Here is a 12289-nt window from a genome sequence, read left to right as displayed (position 1 = left end):
AAAAAAAAAAAAAAAAAAAAAAAAAAAAAACCTAAACATTTTATTTATTTATTTATTTTATTTATTTATTTTATTTATTTATTTATTTTATTTATTTATTTATTTATTAATTTATTTTAAAAAAAAAAAGATTGCAAAAGATTAAGGATTATTTATTTCTTAAAATAAAATATAAAAAAAATAACTCATAGAGATAATAGGTGTTTATGTGTGATTAAATTTGTGGTTTAGAATTTAACCACACCCACTACCTATATATAATATAAAAATAAAGAAAAATAAAAACAATTGTTAACTTTTTTTTTATCACTTACAAAACAATTATTAACTTTTATAAATTTGAAACAACTTTTCCAAAAGAACAAAGAACAAAAAAAAAAAAAAAAAAAAAAAAAAAAAAAAAAAAAAAAAATAATAAAAAAATAGTTTATAGAAAATTGATTTGAAAAAAAAAAAAAAAATAATTTTATTTTTTAAAAAAAAAAAGCTAGGGTTGTGGAATATCTGCAATATATAGTCAAATTTTTTTTTTTTTTTTTTTTGTAATTCTTTTTTGATTATTTTTATATAAACGAATAAATTAAAGAGAATGACATCTGTTAATGAACATTCTTTATTAATAAACAATAATGAAAATAATGATAATAATAACAATCATATAAATCAAAGAAATAATAAAAATAATATAAATAACAGAAATAACATCGGTGTAAATAATAATAATAATAACAATAATAATAATAATAATAATAATATAAATAATAATAATAATAATAATAATAATAATAATAATAATAATAATAATAATAATAATTCAAATACAGGTAAAATATATTTAAGAAAGAAAAAGAAATGGAATTTTAGGAAAAAGATATTACCAATGATAGTTATATTAATTATAACGGCAATAGTGGTTTGTTTAGTAGTTTTTAGTTTACCATTTGATAGTTCGAATACAATTTATAATCAATCGCCATTTGTAATAAAAGAAGATGATAATTTATTAGAATTAGCAATGAAATCAAGACAGAATCTTTTAAATATACATGGTAATCAAACTATTAGTAAATTAGATTTTGCAATTTTAGTTTCAAATCCAATTGGTTATTGGCAATTAGCAACTTTTAATGGTAAAAATAATTCAAATCCACAACAAACTTTATTCTTACCTTTATTAGCTGCTGCTGTAAAGTAAAGTATATAATTAATAATATACATTATGTATATATATATATATATAGAGTAAATTATTAATTTATTTATTATTTGAAAAAATTATCATAGTTGGTGTATGAATCAAAATAATGATCCACATTGTTTACAAACGGCAGCAGGACCAATGATGAATGATATGAGTTCTATACATGCAGGTATTTTAATGGATATAATTACAGATGCACCAAATCAAGAATTTCAAACATCAAATTCAACAGGTTTTCAAAGTTGGTTAACAAAAAGAGAATCTATTGAATTATTTTTAAATTCTTTTAATTTATTAGGTAATCAAACTATAATTAATAAATTTTATCCTTCAAATTCTGGTCCAACGTATGTAGTTATTTTAAAAATAAATAAAAACTAATAATAATAATAATAATAATAATGGTTTGATTTATTTATTAATTTATTAATTTATTTATTTATTAATTAATTGTAAAAAATAGTGCAACATGGGGAGAAGGATTAATTCAAAAATTAATGGGAGATAATCAAATGTGTCCATATGATTCAGCATTGTTAATGTTGAATTTAGTGAAATCAGGTATTTTATCAGAAGGTCAATCATATATGACCGATTTAATAAGTAGACAAACTTTTTCAACATTTACAAGTATTGGTTTTGGTTTACCACCGGGTACAACTTTACATTCAGTATTGGGTACATCATCAAGTACAAAGGATTTAAATGAAATCGCTCATTTGGTATTACCAAATGGTGGTGAAATGATTTTTAGTATATTTAGTAATGGTTATGAAAATTTTGGACATGCACCTTATCAATCATCGATTTTAGGAAACTTTGCTGGTGACTTGATTAGATCATTGGGTATTGATATCGGATGTCCAAATAAGATTGTAATGACATCTCAAGATAAGAATTGCACTGTAACTGGTGCACCTTGGACATTGGATACTTCAATTCAAGCTTATAATAATAGTTTTCTATATATTTCAGGTGGTGTCACTCCAACTAGTACCGTAACTTGGTCGTTCACTATCAATGTAACTGGTTTATATGAAGTATGTGTATGGTTCCCAAATGGTGATCTTCATACATCTGTATCCTATAAAGTTGAGCCTGGTGACGGTATGATCTACTATTTCCCTGTGGATCAAGTTCATTATGGTGCAAGATGGATAAGATTAGATAGTTTTTTCATTGTTGCTGGTAATCAACCAATTATTTCACTTTCAAATAGAGGTATTGACCCTTCAAAAACTGTTGTAGCTGATTCTGTCAAATTAACTCGTTGGCCATCAAGTAAAGGTATACCAGGTTTCTCAAATGATTTCGTTATTGCTGAATCTCCAGAATAAAATTTATTAAAAAAAAAAAATCTAATCTTTTTACAATAAATTATTTTACTTTTTTTTTTTTTTGGATTTTAATAATTACTTCAAGAGTCAAAGTCTTAAACAATAATAAAGTTTATTTGGATTTTTTTTTTTTTTTTTTTTTTTTTTTTTTTTTTTTTTTTGAATTTCTATTTTAAGAATCTTTTTACAATAATTATTATTAAAAATTAATTATTTTTAGTATTAATAAAAAAATTTAAAAATAATAAATTTAAAAAATTTATTTTTAATATTACAAACATTAAATAAACAAAGAAGCAACTAAAGAAACCAAATATATTATTATTAATAGAATTAAAATTATGGCAATGAAATTGTTGGAGTGTTTTGAATTTAAAAATACATATATAACAAAAACTCCAATTGTAATTGTTATTGATAATGATAAAATAATTCCTAATTTCGATAGGAAAGATGGTTCCCCTTTGTTCTTTAAAATTGTCAATTTCATATAAAAAGAAACATTCAAAAACACACTTTTAAATTTATATATATATATTTAAATAATTTATAAAATTTATTTATATAATTAATTTTTTTAGGTTTTTTTTTTTTTTTTTTTTTTTTTTTTTCATTTCTTTTTTATTTTTTTATATTTTTATTTATTTGAAGCCCAATTATTTTCCCCCAAAACAATTGGGGAAGTATAAAAAAACAATATTCACTTCGTTTTTTCCTTGGTGTGGGTTAGTGTAAACAACAATTAATAAATTATTTTTTACCCCCAAAAAAAAAAAAAACAATACCCCAATACAAATAAAGAATTTAATTTTTTATATTTATTTTTATACAAGTATAAATAGATTCATAGAAAAAGGTTCCAATTTAATTTTAATTTTAGGTTTTTTTTTTTTTTTTGGAAATAATTTTTTTTTTTTTGTCTTGGAATTGGTTTTTTTTTTTTTTTTTTTTTTTTTTTTTTTTTTTTTTTTAATAAATAAATACACAATTACTACTGATTGATTATTCACCTTCTTTTTCTTTCATTTGAAAATCATTACCATTAGTACTTATTTCCATTGGAATATTTATTGATTTTGTTTCTTTAATTTTTGATTCTAAATCCTCTGTATTATTTATATTATTTATATTATTATTATTATTATTATTATTATTATTATTATTATTATTATTATTATTATTATTATTATTATTATTATTATTATTATTATTATTATTATTATTATTATTATTATTATTATTATTATTATTATTATTATTATTATTATTATTATTATTATTATTATTATTATTATTATTTTTTTGATTATTTTGAATTTGATCATCATCGTCACCGTCATCATTTTTTACTCTTTTAAATCTAATTACAGTCGCTTCCATTACAGGTTGAATTTTATATTGTTTATCACCCCACCATGAAGTTGGATCAACTTTTACATCTGTTGAATTTGAATCTGTTTTTTCGACATGATTATCACCATTTGTTAATGGAGTTGTTGTTTCTCCATTAACAAGCTGTTGTTTTGTTTGTCTTCTAGTTCTTTTTAAAGGTGTTGTAGTTGAGTTTTCCTTTATTGGTACTGTTTCTTCAAAAGGTTTAGTTTCTTCAATTATTTTTGTTTCCTCAACAGGTATAGTTTCTTGAAGTTTACCCTTTCTTCTTGTAGTTGGTTTTGGTGAGGTGGTGGTGGTGGCAGTAGTTGTTGGTGATAAAGGTGCATCAGTAACAGATGATTGTGATTGGTTTCTCTTTCTACTAAGAATTGAAATTGGTGGTGTATTAGTTTGTTTTGGTAAAGATGATGTAGAATTTGAAAGACTTGAAACACCTCTTGTTGATCTAATTGTTTTTGTTGGTGGTGATAATGGAACAGATGATAATGGTGGTGTTGTTGATACTAATGGTGGTGTTGGTTTTGGTGATTGTTGTTGTTGTTGTTGTGGTTGCTGTGGTTGTTGTGGTTGTTGTTGTTGTTGTTGTTGTTGTTGTTGTTGTTGTTGTGATTGTTGTTTTGGTGATGGTGTTGCTTTTGAAGGTGTTGTTGTTTGTTTTAATGGTGTTGGTTGTTGTTTTAATGGTGTTGGTTGTTGTTTTAATGGTGTTGGTTGTTGTTTTGATGGTGGGTTTGCTTTTGAATTTCTTGGTTGTTGTTTTGATGGTTTTGAATTAATTTTACCACCTCCACTACTTCCATTTAAATTATTACTATTATTAACATTATTATTTACAGGTTGTTTTTTACTATTTTTACTATTTTTAGAAGGAATATGATGATTATTCAATTCTACATCCATTTCATCCTCATCTCCACTACTATTGTGATTGATTTCAGATTCAGAAGAATAGAGACCATCAAGTTCATTATCTGATGATTCTGATTCACTATCATCAGAGTCACTAAGATCCGAATCATATTCACTATCGTAATCATCACTATCACTTTCATCTTCATCATCACTATCAGAGTCATCGTCATCTTCATCATCATTATCATCATCACTATCATAATCATCGCTGTCATCATAATCATCTTCATCACTTGAAGAATAATATTCGAAATCACCATTCCAAGATTTACCCAATAATTTAATTGATTTCTTATTGAAATGATATGATGGTAAAAGCTCTTCAACGGTTGGTGCTACAAATTCTACAGGTAAAGATTCCTTCTTTCTTTTATATGATGGAACTGGATTTTCCATTTGAATTTGTTTAATTGTATTAAAGAATCTTCTCTTTTCCTCAATTTCATTTCTAGCATGAATGATTTTCATTGCATCTTCATCTAGTTCAATTTCAGATCCACTACTTTCACTATCCTCTCCAATTCCATTCATTGGTGTACCATCAATACCATTTGTTGTTTGTCTAATAAGTAATTCTTCTTCTGTTATTGTTGAAAATTTTGAAATTGGTTCAGATGTTGTTATTGTTGTTGTTGTTGTTGTTATATTTTTAATATCTTGAGCTAAAAGTGGATTTGAGAGTAATAATGGTGATGGTAATGATGGATCATTATTTGCAAATGATGAAATATCTCTCCATTCTGGTGTAATAATCTCTTTATAACTTAAACCATTAGATTCATCTCTTTTTTTAAGTTGTTGAAGAAGTTTTTGTTGTTGTTGTTGTTGCTGTTGTTGTAAAAGTTGCTGTTGTTGCTGTTTTTGTAAAAATAATTGTCGCTTTCTCTGTTTTCTACGTAATTTCTTACGACGTCGTAATATTCTTCTCTTTCTCCTTCTCCTTCTTCTCTCTTCCTTTCTTTTTTCTTCTTCATTATCCTCCACTTCTTCGATCTCTTCTTCTTCTTCCTCTTCTTCTTCCTCCTCCTCCTCTTCCTCTTCCTCTTCATCCTCAACTTCTTCTTCTTCTTCTTCTTCCTCTTCAACTTCTTCATCTTCAATTTCAACATTTTCAAGTTTCACTCCTTCTTGTTCAGATTTCTTTACTTTGCTTGAAGATTTCTTTGATTTTGTAGTTTTAGTAGTAGTATTATTAATAGTTAAATCTTTTTCAATAATATTTTCTTGATTTTTTAATTTTACTTTTTTTTCTTTAATTTCTTTTTCTTTTTCTTTTAATAATTTCTTTTCTTTTTTTTTATTTTTTTCCAATTCTTTTTCTTTTTTTAATCTCTCTTTCTCTTGTCTCTCTTTTTCTTTAATTCTTTCTTTTTCTCTTTTTCTTTCTTTTTCCAATTCTTTTTCTCTTGCTTTTTCTTTTTTTTCTCTATCTTTTTGTTCATCTTTAGTTTTTATATGTTTTTCTTTTTCTTGTTTTTCTCTTTCTTTTTCTTTTTTCTTTTCTCTTCTACTACGTCTTGATTTTTTATTAGTTGTTGTTGTTGTTGTTGTTGTTGTAGTTGTTGTAGTTGCTGTAGTTGCTGTTGCTGTTGATGATGATGTACCATCAATTTCATCACCTGATTTCAAACGGTGTGAACTAACTTTTTCTTTTTTATCAGAAGGTATTCTACCTCTTCTTTTTTCACTTAATCTTTTACTTTCATTAGTTGCAAATAAGTTCACCACATCAACATCTTCATTTGAATTTATATATTGTTTTAATCTTTCTTCACTTAATGTTAATAATTTTGGTGGTTTCTCTTTTTCTTGATATTTTATTTCCATCTCATTAATAATATTGGTTTCTAAATAAATAAAAAAATAAAAAATAAATAAAAAATAAATAAAAAAAAACATATATATTAATTATTACGATTAAATACAAAAAAGAAAAAAAAACTATAATGAAAATACTTACTTATTGCATTTTCAAATTTAAAATAACCTTTATGAAAAGTGAATAAAGGATGAGCTTCCAAATCAGTTGTCATTTGTTTTGCTGATAATTTTACAGTTGGTCTTCTTATTAATTTTCTAGGTTTTCTTAATTTGACAACTGAAGTTGTACGTATTGATTGTGATGGATGTTGTTGTTGTTCTTGTTGTTCTTCCTCGTTATTTGAATATGGTATATTTGAAGAAGTGATTGCATTATTTGAATGATCAATTGTTTCAATTGGTATTGATTTTAAATTATTATTATTATTATTATCAATTGAAGATGACAAAGATTTATTATCAGGTATTATCTTTTGTTTTGATCTTCTAACTTTATGATATAATTGATCACAAACCATACTTTGGTATTGTAAATCTCTAATTTGTAAATCTATCCAATTACATCTCCACGCTATATCTTTATAATCTTTATTCCAAAAATCAATACTCCTATAGTAATTATTATTATTTATTATTATTATTATTATTATTATCATTAATCATTTTGTTAATTATTAATTATATTATTGCTTTTTTTATTATTTATAATTATAATTTTATAGTTGATGACATACCTTCCTGAATGATATTCTTCACCTTCGGATTCTGTATCTGTATCATCGAAAACACCAATAACATCTTGACTAATTTTATTAGTCGATGCATTCTTTGTTTGTGTTGAACTGTTTGTATTATTTGTTGATGAATTGGTAGTGGTTGTGGTGGTAGTAGTAGTAGTAGTAGTATTATTATTATTATTATTATTAAATAAAGGTGAGTGCATATTTGGAGTTGTTGATAATGAAGATGAAGAAGAGGATGAAAAATTTGGTGAAAACAATCCATTTATTTCACTTTCATTTTGTTTTTGTTGAAGTTGAAGTTGTTGTTGCTGTTGTTGTTGTAATTGTAATTGAATTTCCTGTTGTATTTGAAGTTGTAGTTGTTGCATTTGCGCTTGTTGTTGTTGAGTTTGTTGCCTAATCTTTGGTTGTTGAATAGGTCTTGGTGATGGTAACATATTATTTGGTAATTGTGTTTGAGTAGGTAATGGTGGTGTTATTTGTTGTGGTTGTGTTGGTAGTGGTGGTGGTGGTAATGGTAGTGGTAGTGTATGTTGTTTTTGTTGATTTAGTTCATTATCTATTATATTTGTTGTTAAAGGTATAACTAAAATATTATTATTATTGTTATTTAATAATTTTGGTTCATCTATTATAGTATTATTGTTGTTGTTGTTGTTATTATCATTTTCTCCTTTGCCATTAATGTTATTGTTGTTGTTAACATTAGTTTCGTTATCTTTGACAAAATTACCGACGGTGACCCCAACACCACCATCGTTATGTTTTTGGTTAGGAACTTCGGTCATGACATAGTATCATGTGATGTTGAGTTTTTTAAAAAAAAAAGTTTTTATAATGTATGTGTTTATTTATATTTTTTTTTTTTTTTAAAAAAAATAAAAAAATTTTATTATTATTTTTTAATTTGTGTGGGTATATACAATTTTGCCGATGTTTATATGATTAAAAAAAAAAAATAGAAAAAAAAAAAATATCTTTTTATTTTTTTTTTTTATTTTATTTTTTTTTTTTTTTTTTTGGAGGTGACAATTATTTTTTTAATTTTTAATTTTATTTTTAATTTTTTTTTTTTTTTTTTTTTTTTTTTTTAAAAAAACCTTTTTTGAAAATTTGAAAATTTGGATCGCCTAAACAATGGTTTTTAAAAAAAAAAAAAAAAACCAAAAAAAAATAAGTATTGTTTAGATGATAATGATAATGATTTGCATCTTTTGTTTTATAATTTTTAATTTTATATTTCTATACATTTTTTTTAAGTTTTTTTTTTTTTTTAAATTTTTTTTATAAAAATTGAACATCAAAAATTAATTAATTAAAAAAAAAAAAAAAAAAAAAAAAAAAATCTTTCTTTTTAAAGAATTTTATTTAATAATTCATTGTATACATAATAATAAAAAAAATAAAAATAAAAATACCACACACTATTTTTATTTTTTTTTTTTTTTTTTTTTTTTATTAGAATTTTTTATATTTTTATTATTTTATCCATATTAAAGAATAAAATGTCAAATGAATCTAAAATATGTTTGGTAAATGAAGATAGTATTTACTATCGAGGATATGATATAAAAGGTAACGTTATTATTATTATTATTTTTTTTTTTTTTTTTTTTTTTTTTTTTTTTTAATACCCAAAAAAAAAAAAAATTTCTCAAAAAAAAAAAAAAAAATTATATATATAAATATAGATTTAACAGCAGTATCAAGTTTTGAAGAAGTATCATTTTTATTAATTTATGGTGAATTACCAACAGAGAGGGAGTTAATAGAATATCGTAGTGAATTACAACATTATCGATATATACCAGAATCATTAAAACAAGTATTAGAGAGGATACCAATTTATGCACATCCAATCGATGTTTTAAAGACAGCATGTTCATTCTACTCTACGATTTCACCAGAATCAAAACAAAATGATATTTATAGAATTAGTAATAGATTAATTGGTTCATTTCCATCTATTCTATTCTATTGGTATCATTTTTCATCAAATGGTATTAGAATTAATACCCTAACTGAAGTAAATGATAGTTTTGCAAGACATTTTTTAAAATTATTAAATAGAGGTAACAATAACAATATCAATAATAATAACAAATTCACTACAGAACAAGATGAAGAACCAATTTTAGAATATGTTAAAGCATTAGATGTATCATTAATATTGTATGCTGAGCATGGTATTGAAACAGCATCAACATTTTCATGTAGACTAAGTGCATCAACAGGTTCAGATGTTTATAGTTGTATTGGATCATCAATTGGTACTATGAAAGGCGTATTAGATGATGGTGGTAGTAGTGAAGCTGTAATGTATCTATTACAACCAATGAAATCACCTGAAGATGCTGATAAGAAAATAATGAAAATGATAAACAATAATCAAAGAATCATTGGATTTTCAAATGAATTTGATCAAAGAACACCAATAATTAAAGAATGGTCAAAACAATTATCAATCATAAATAAAAATAATAATAATAATAATAATAATAATAATAATAATAATAATAATAATAATAATAATAATAATAATAATAATAGTGAAGATGATGATGATGATAATTCATTACAAACAATATCAGAACGTGTTGAAGAGATAATGTTTGATGTTTTAAAGGTACATGCAAATGTTGACTTTTACAATGCAACAGTATTCCATCAATCAAATATACCAACACTTTTATTTTCTGCAATCTCTGTTATAGCTCGTACAACTGGTTGGATGGCAAATATTATTGAACAACGTTGTCAATCTAAAAACTCATTACCATCTTTAATTTACACTGGTTCTGATCCTATCCCTTTTACACCAATTAATGAAAGGGTTTATTATCATAATTTTAAAATTCCAAATTCAAATTTATAAATCTGGAAAAAAAAAAAAAAAAAAAAAAAGAAAAAAAAAATCTAAAAATAAAAAATTTCATATGAAAATTAAAAAATAAATAAAAAATAAAATAAAATAAAAAAAAAAGACATGTAATCTTTCGTTTTTCTAGTTTTTTTTTTTTTTTTTTTTATTTTTAAAATTTTTTTTTTTTATTTTTTAATTTTTTTTTTTTTTTTTTTTCAGATTGTTTACTTTCAATTCAAACAGAGAAATATATAGATATATAAATATAGAAATAAAATGTCAAACAAAGATAATAAAGATAATAAAGATAATAAAGAAAAGAAACACCCAATGTTGGATCCAACTTTATGTAAAGAATTAAAAGAAAGACATGATGCATGTTTTAATAAATGGTATACAACTGCATTTTTAAAAGGAAATGCGACAATGGAATGTGTTGAAGAATGGGAAGAATATCAAGTTTGCATTAAGGTATTTATGGTTTATATATTATAATAATATTTTTTTTTTTTTTTTTATCTTTTTTTTTTTTTTTTTTTCATTTATTAAAATTTAAGATCAAAATTGTGCAAAAAAAAAAAAAATTTACACCACATAATTATTAATCATTAATTTTCTATTTTCTTTTTTTTTTTTTTTTTGTACAGGATAAACTTAAAGAATGGAACCTTAGTCATTTAATCGAAAAACCTGAATAAAACAATATTAAAATAGAAAAAAAAAAAAAAAAAAAAAAAAAAAAAATTACCACATAAACCCCTTGTATAAATAAATATCTTTTTAGTTCTGAAGCATGCTTCCAGAAAATTTAATTTTGACCAAAAAAAAAAAAAAAAAAAAAAAAAAAAAAAAAAAAAGTTTTTTTTTCTTTTTCATTTTCATTTTGATTTTAGTATTAGTAATAATAATAATAATAATAATAATAAAAAAGTAAATAAAAAAAAATGGCTGAACATTTAAAAAATAATAAAATTGTAGTTACAGGTGCAACTGGTTATATAGCATCAGCAATTATTAAAGAATTATTATTAGATGATGAAATTGAAAAGGTCGTTGCAATTGTTAGGGATAAAAGTAATGTTGATAAACATAAATTCCTTTTAGAATTAAAGAATGCAGAAAAGAAATTAGAGATCGAAAGTGGTGACCTTCAAAATGCCGATTATGATAGTATATTCGCAGGTGCAACAGGTATTTTACATGTTGCATCACCTTATGTCTATAAAGCAGACAATGCACAACGTGATATCATTGAGCCAGCAATCCAAGGTAATTTAAGAGTATTGGAAGCTGCATCACGTCACCAATCAACTATTAAAAAGGTGATTATTACATCATCGACTGCTGCAATAATTGATTTAGAGAAAAAGAAAGAACAATATGATGAATCTGATTGGAATGATAGTTCAAACATTTCCAATCCATATAGTTATAGTAAATATTTAGCAGAGAAAGCAACATGGTCCTATAAGGAGAATAATGCCGATAAAGTTAAATCATTTGAAATTATCATCATTAATCCTGCCTTTGTATTAGGTCCACCAGTTGAAGGCTATCCAAGTTTAAATACAAGTTTAACAACTTTTAGAAATTCTCTAATGAACATTGGTGATAAAGTGGTGACCAATAGAATGGTTGGTTTAATTGATATTCGTGATGTTGTAAAAGCTCATATCAAAGCATTGAAATCCACTGAAAATTTCGATCATAAAAGATACCTAATGGCAAATACTGTAATTTCTTTTGCTGGTATGGGTGAATTAGTTAAAGAAATTTTCCCACAATATCAAATCGATCCAACACCAATTGATCCCTCAATTCAAGTTCACCAACATAAATTAACTTCAATTTCACCATTAAAATTAACTGAACCATATATTGATCTCAAAACTACTTTAACTGATTGTGTAAATTACTTAATTAATTCTAAAAATTTTAATCCAAAATTAAAACAATAAAAATTATTATTATTATTTTATTACTTTAAATTTTTAAAATTCGCATTTTTAATATATAT

General features: G+C 23.4%; 6 protein-coding genes across 6 annotated transcripts; 5 read left to right on the top strand and 1 right to left on the bottom strand.

Moving 5' to 3' along the window:
• Nucleotides 1–589: 589 nt before the first annotated feature.
• On the top strand, nucleotides 590–2538 carry gol (hypothetical protein; the record flags this gene model as incomplete). Its single annotated transcript, XM_632218.1, has 3 exons — nucleotides 590–1191; nucleotides 1285–1548; nucleotides 1665–2538. 3 exons carry the CDS (start codon nucleotides 590–592, stop codon nucleotides 2536–2538), a joined length of 1740 nt encoding a protein of 579 aa, XP_637310.1.
• Nucleotides 2539–2879: 341 nt separating this feature from the next.
• Nucleotides 2880–3032, top strand: DDB_G0287283 (hypothetical protein; the record flags this gene model as incomplete). The annotated part of the gene is made up of 1 exon (XM_632217.1): nucleotides 2880–3032. One exon carries the CDS (start codon nucleotides 2880–2882, stop codon nucleotides 3030–3032), a length of 153 nt encoding a protein of 50 aa, XP_637309.1.
• A 508-nt stretch (nucleotides 3033–3540) lies between these two features.
• DDB_G0287289 (hypothetical protein) lies at nucleotides 3541–8197 on the bottom strand (the record flags this gene model as incomplete). Its single annotated transcript, XM_632216.1, has 3 exons — nucleotides 3541–6692; nucleotides 6806–7275; nucleotides 7401–8197. The coding sequence occupies 3 exons, from the start codon at nucleotides 8195–8197 to the stop codon at nucleotides 3541–3543; spliced, it is 4419 nt and encodes a 1472-aa protein (XP_637308.1).
• A 717-nt stretch (nucleotides 8198–8914) lies between these two features.
• Nucleotides 8915–10284, top strand: DDB_G0287281 (citrate synthase; the record flags this gene model as incomplete). The annotated part of the gene is made up of 2 exons (XM_632215.1): nucleotides 8915–8984; nucleotides 9101–10284. 2 exons carry the CDS (start codon nucleotides 8915–8917, stop codon nucleotides 10282–10284), a joined length of 1254 nt encoding a protein of 417 aa, XP_637307.1.
• A 264-nt stretch (nucleotides 10285–10548) lies between these two features.
• DDB_G0287279 (hypothetical protein) lies at nucleotides 10549–10877 on the top strand (the record flags this gene model as incomplete). Its single annotated transcript, XM_632214.1, has 2 exons — nucleotides 10549–10743; nucleotides 10830–10877. 2 exons carry the CDS (start codon nucleotides 10549–10551, stop codon nucleotides 10875–10877), a joined length of 243 nt encoding a protein of 80 aa, XP_637306.1.
• A 339-nt stretch (nucleotides 10878–11216) lies between these two features.
• On the top strand, nucleotides 11217–12230 carry DDB_G0287277 (NAD-dependent epimerase/dehydratase family protein; the record flags this gene model as incomplete). Its single annotated transcript, XM_632213.1, has 1 exon — nucleotides 11217–12230. One exon carries the CDS (start codon nucleotides 11217–11219, stop codon nucleotides 12228–12230), a length of 1014 nt encoding a protein of 337 aa, XP_637305.1.
• Between the last annotated feature and the right edge of the window lie 59 nt (nucleotides 12231–12289).

The sequence above is a fragment of the Dictyostelium discoideum genome, assembly GCF_000004695.1.
Source record: "Dictyostelium discoideum AX4 chromosome 5 chromosome, whole genome shotgun sequence".
In the NCBI taxonomy this organism is placed as follows: Eukaryota; Evosea; class Eumycetozoa; order Dictyosteliales; family Dictyosteliaceae; genus Dictyostelium; species Dictyostelium discoideum.
Note: the sequence above shows the minus strand (reverse complement) of the source record. Positions and strands in the feature narration are given on the sequence as shown.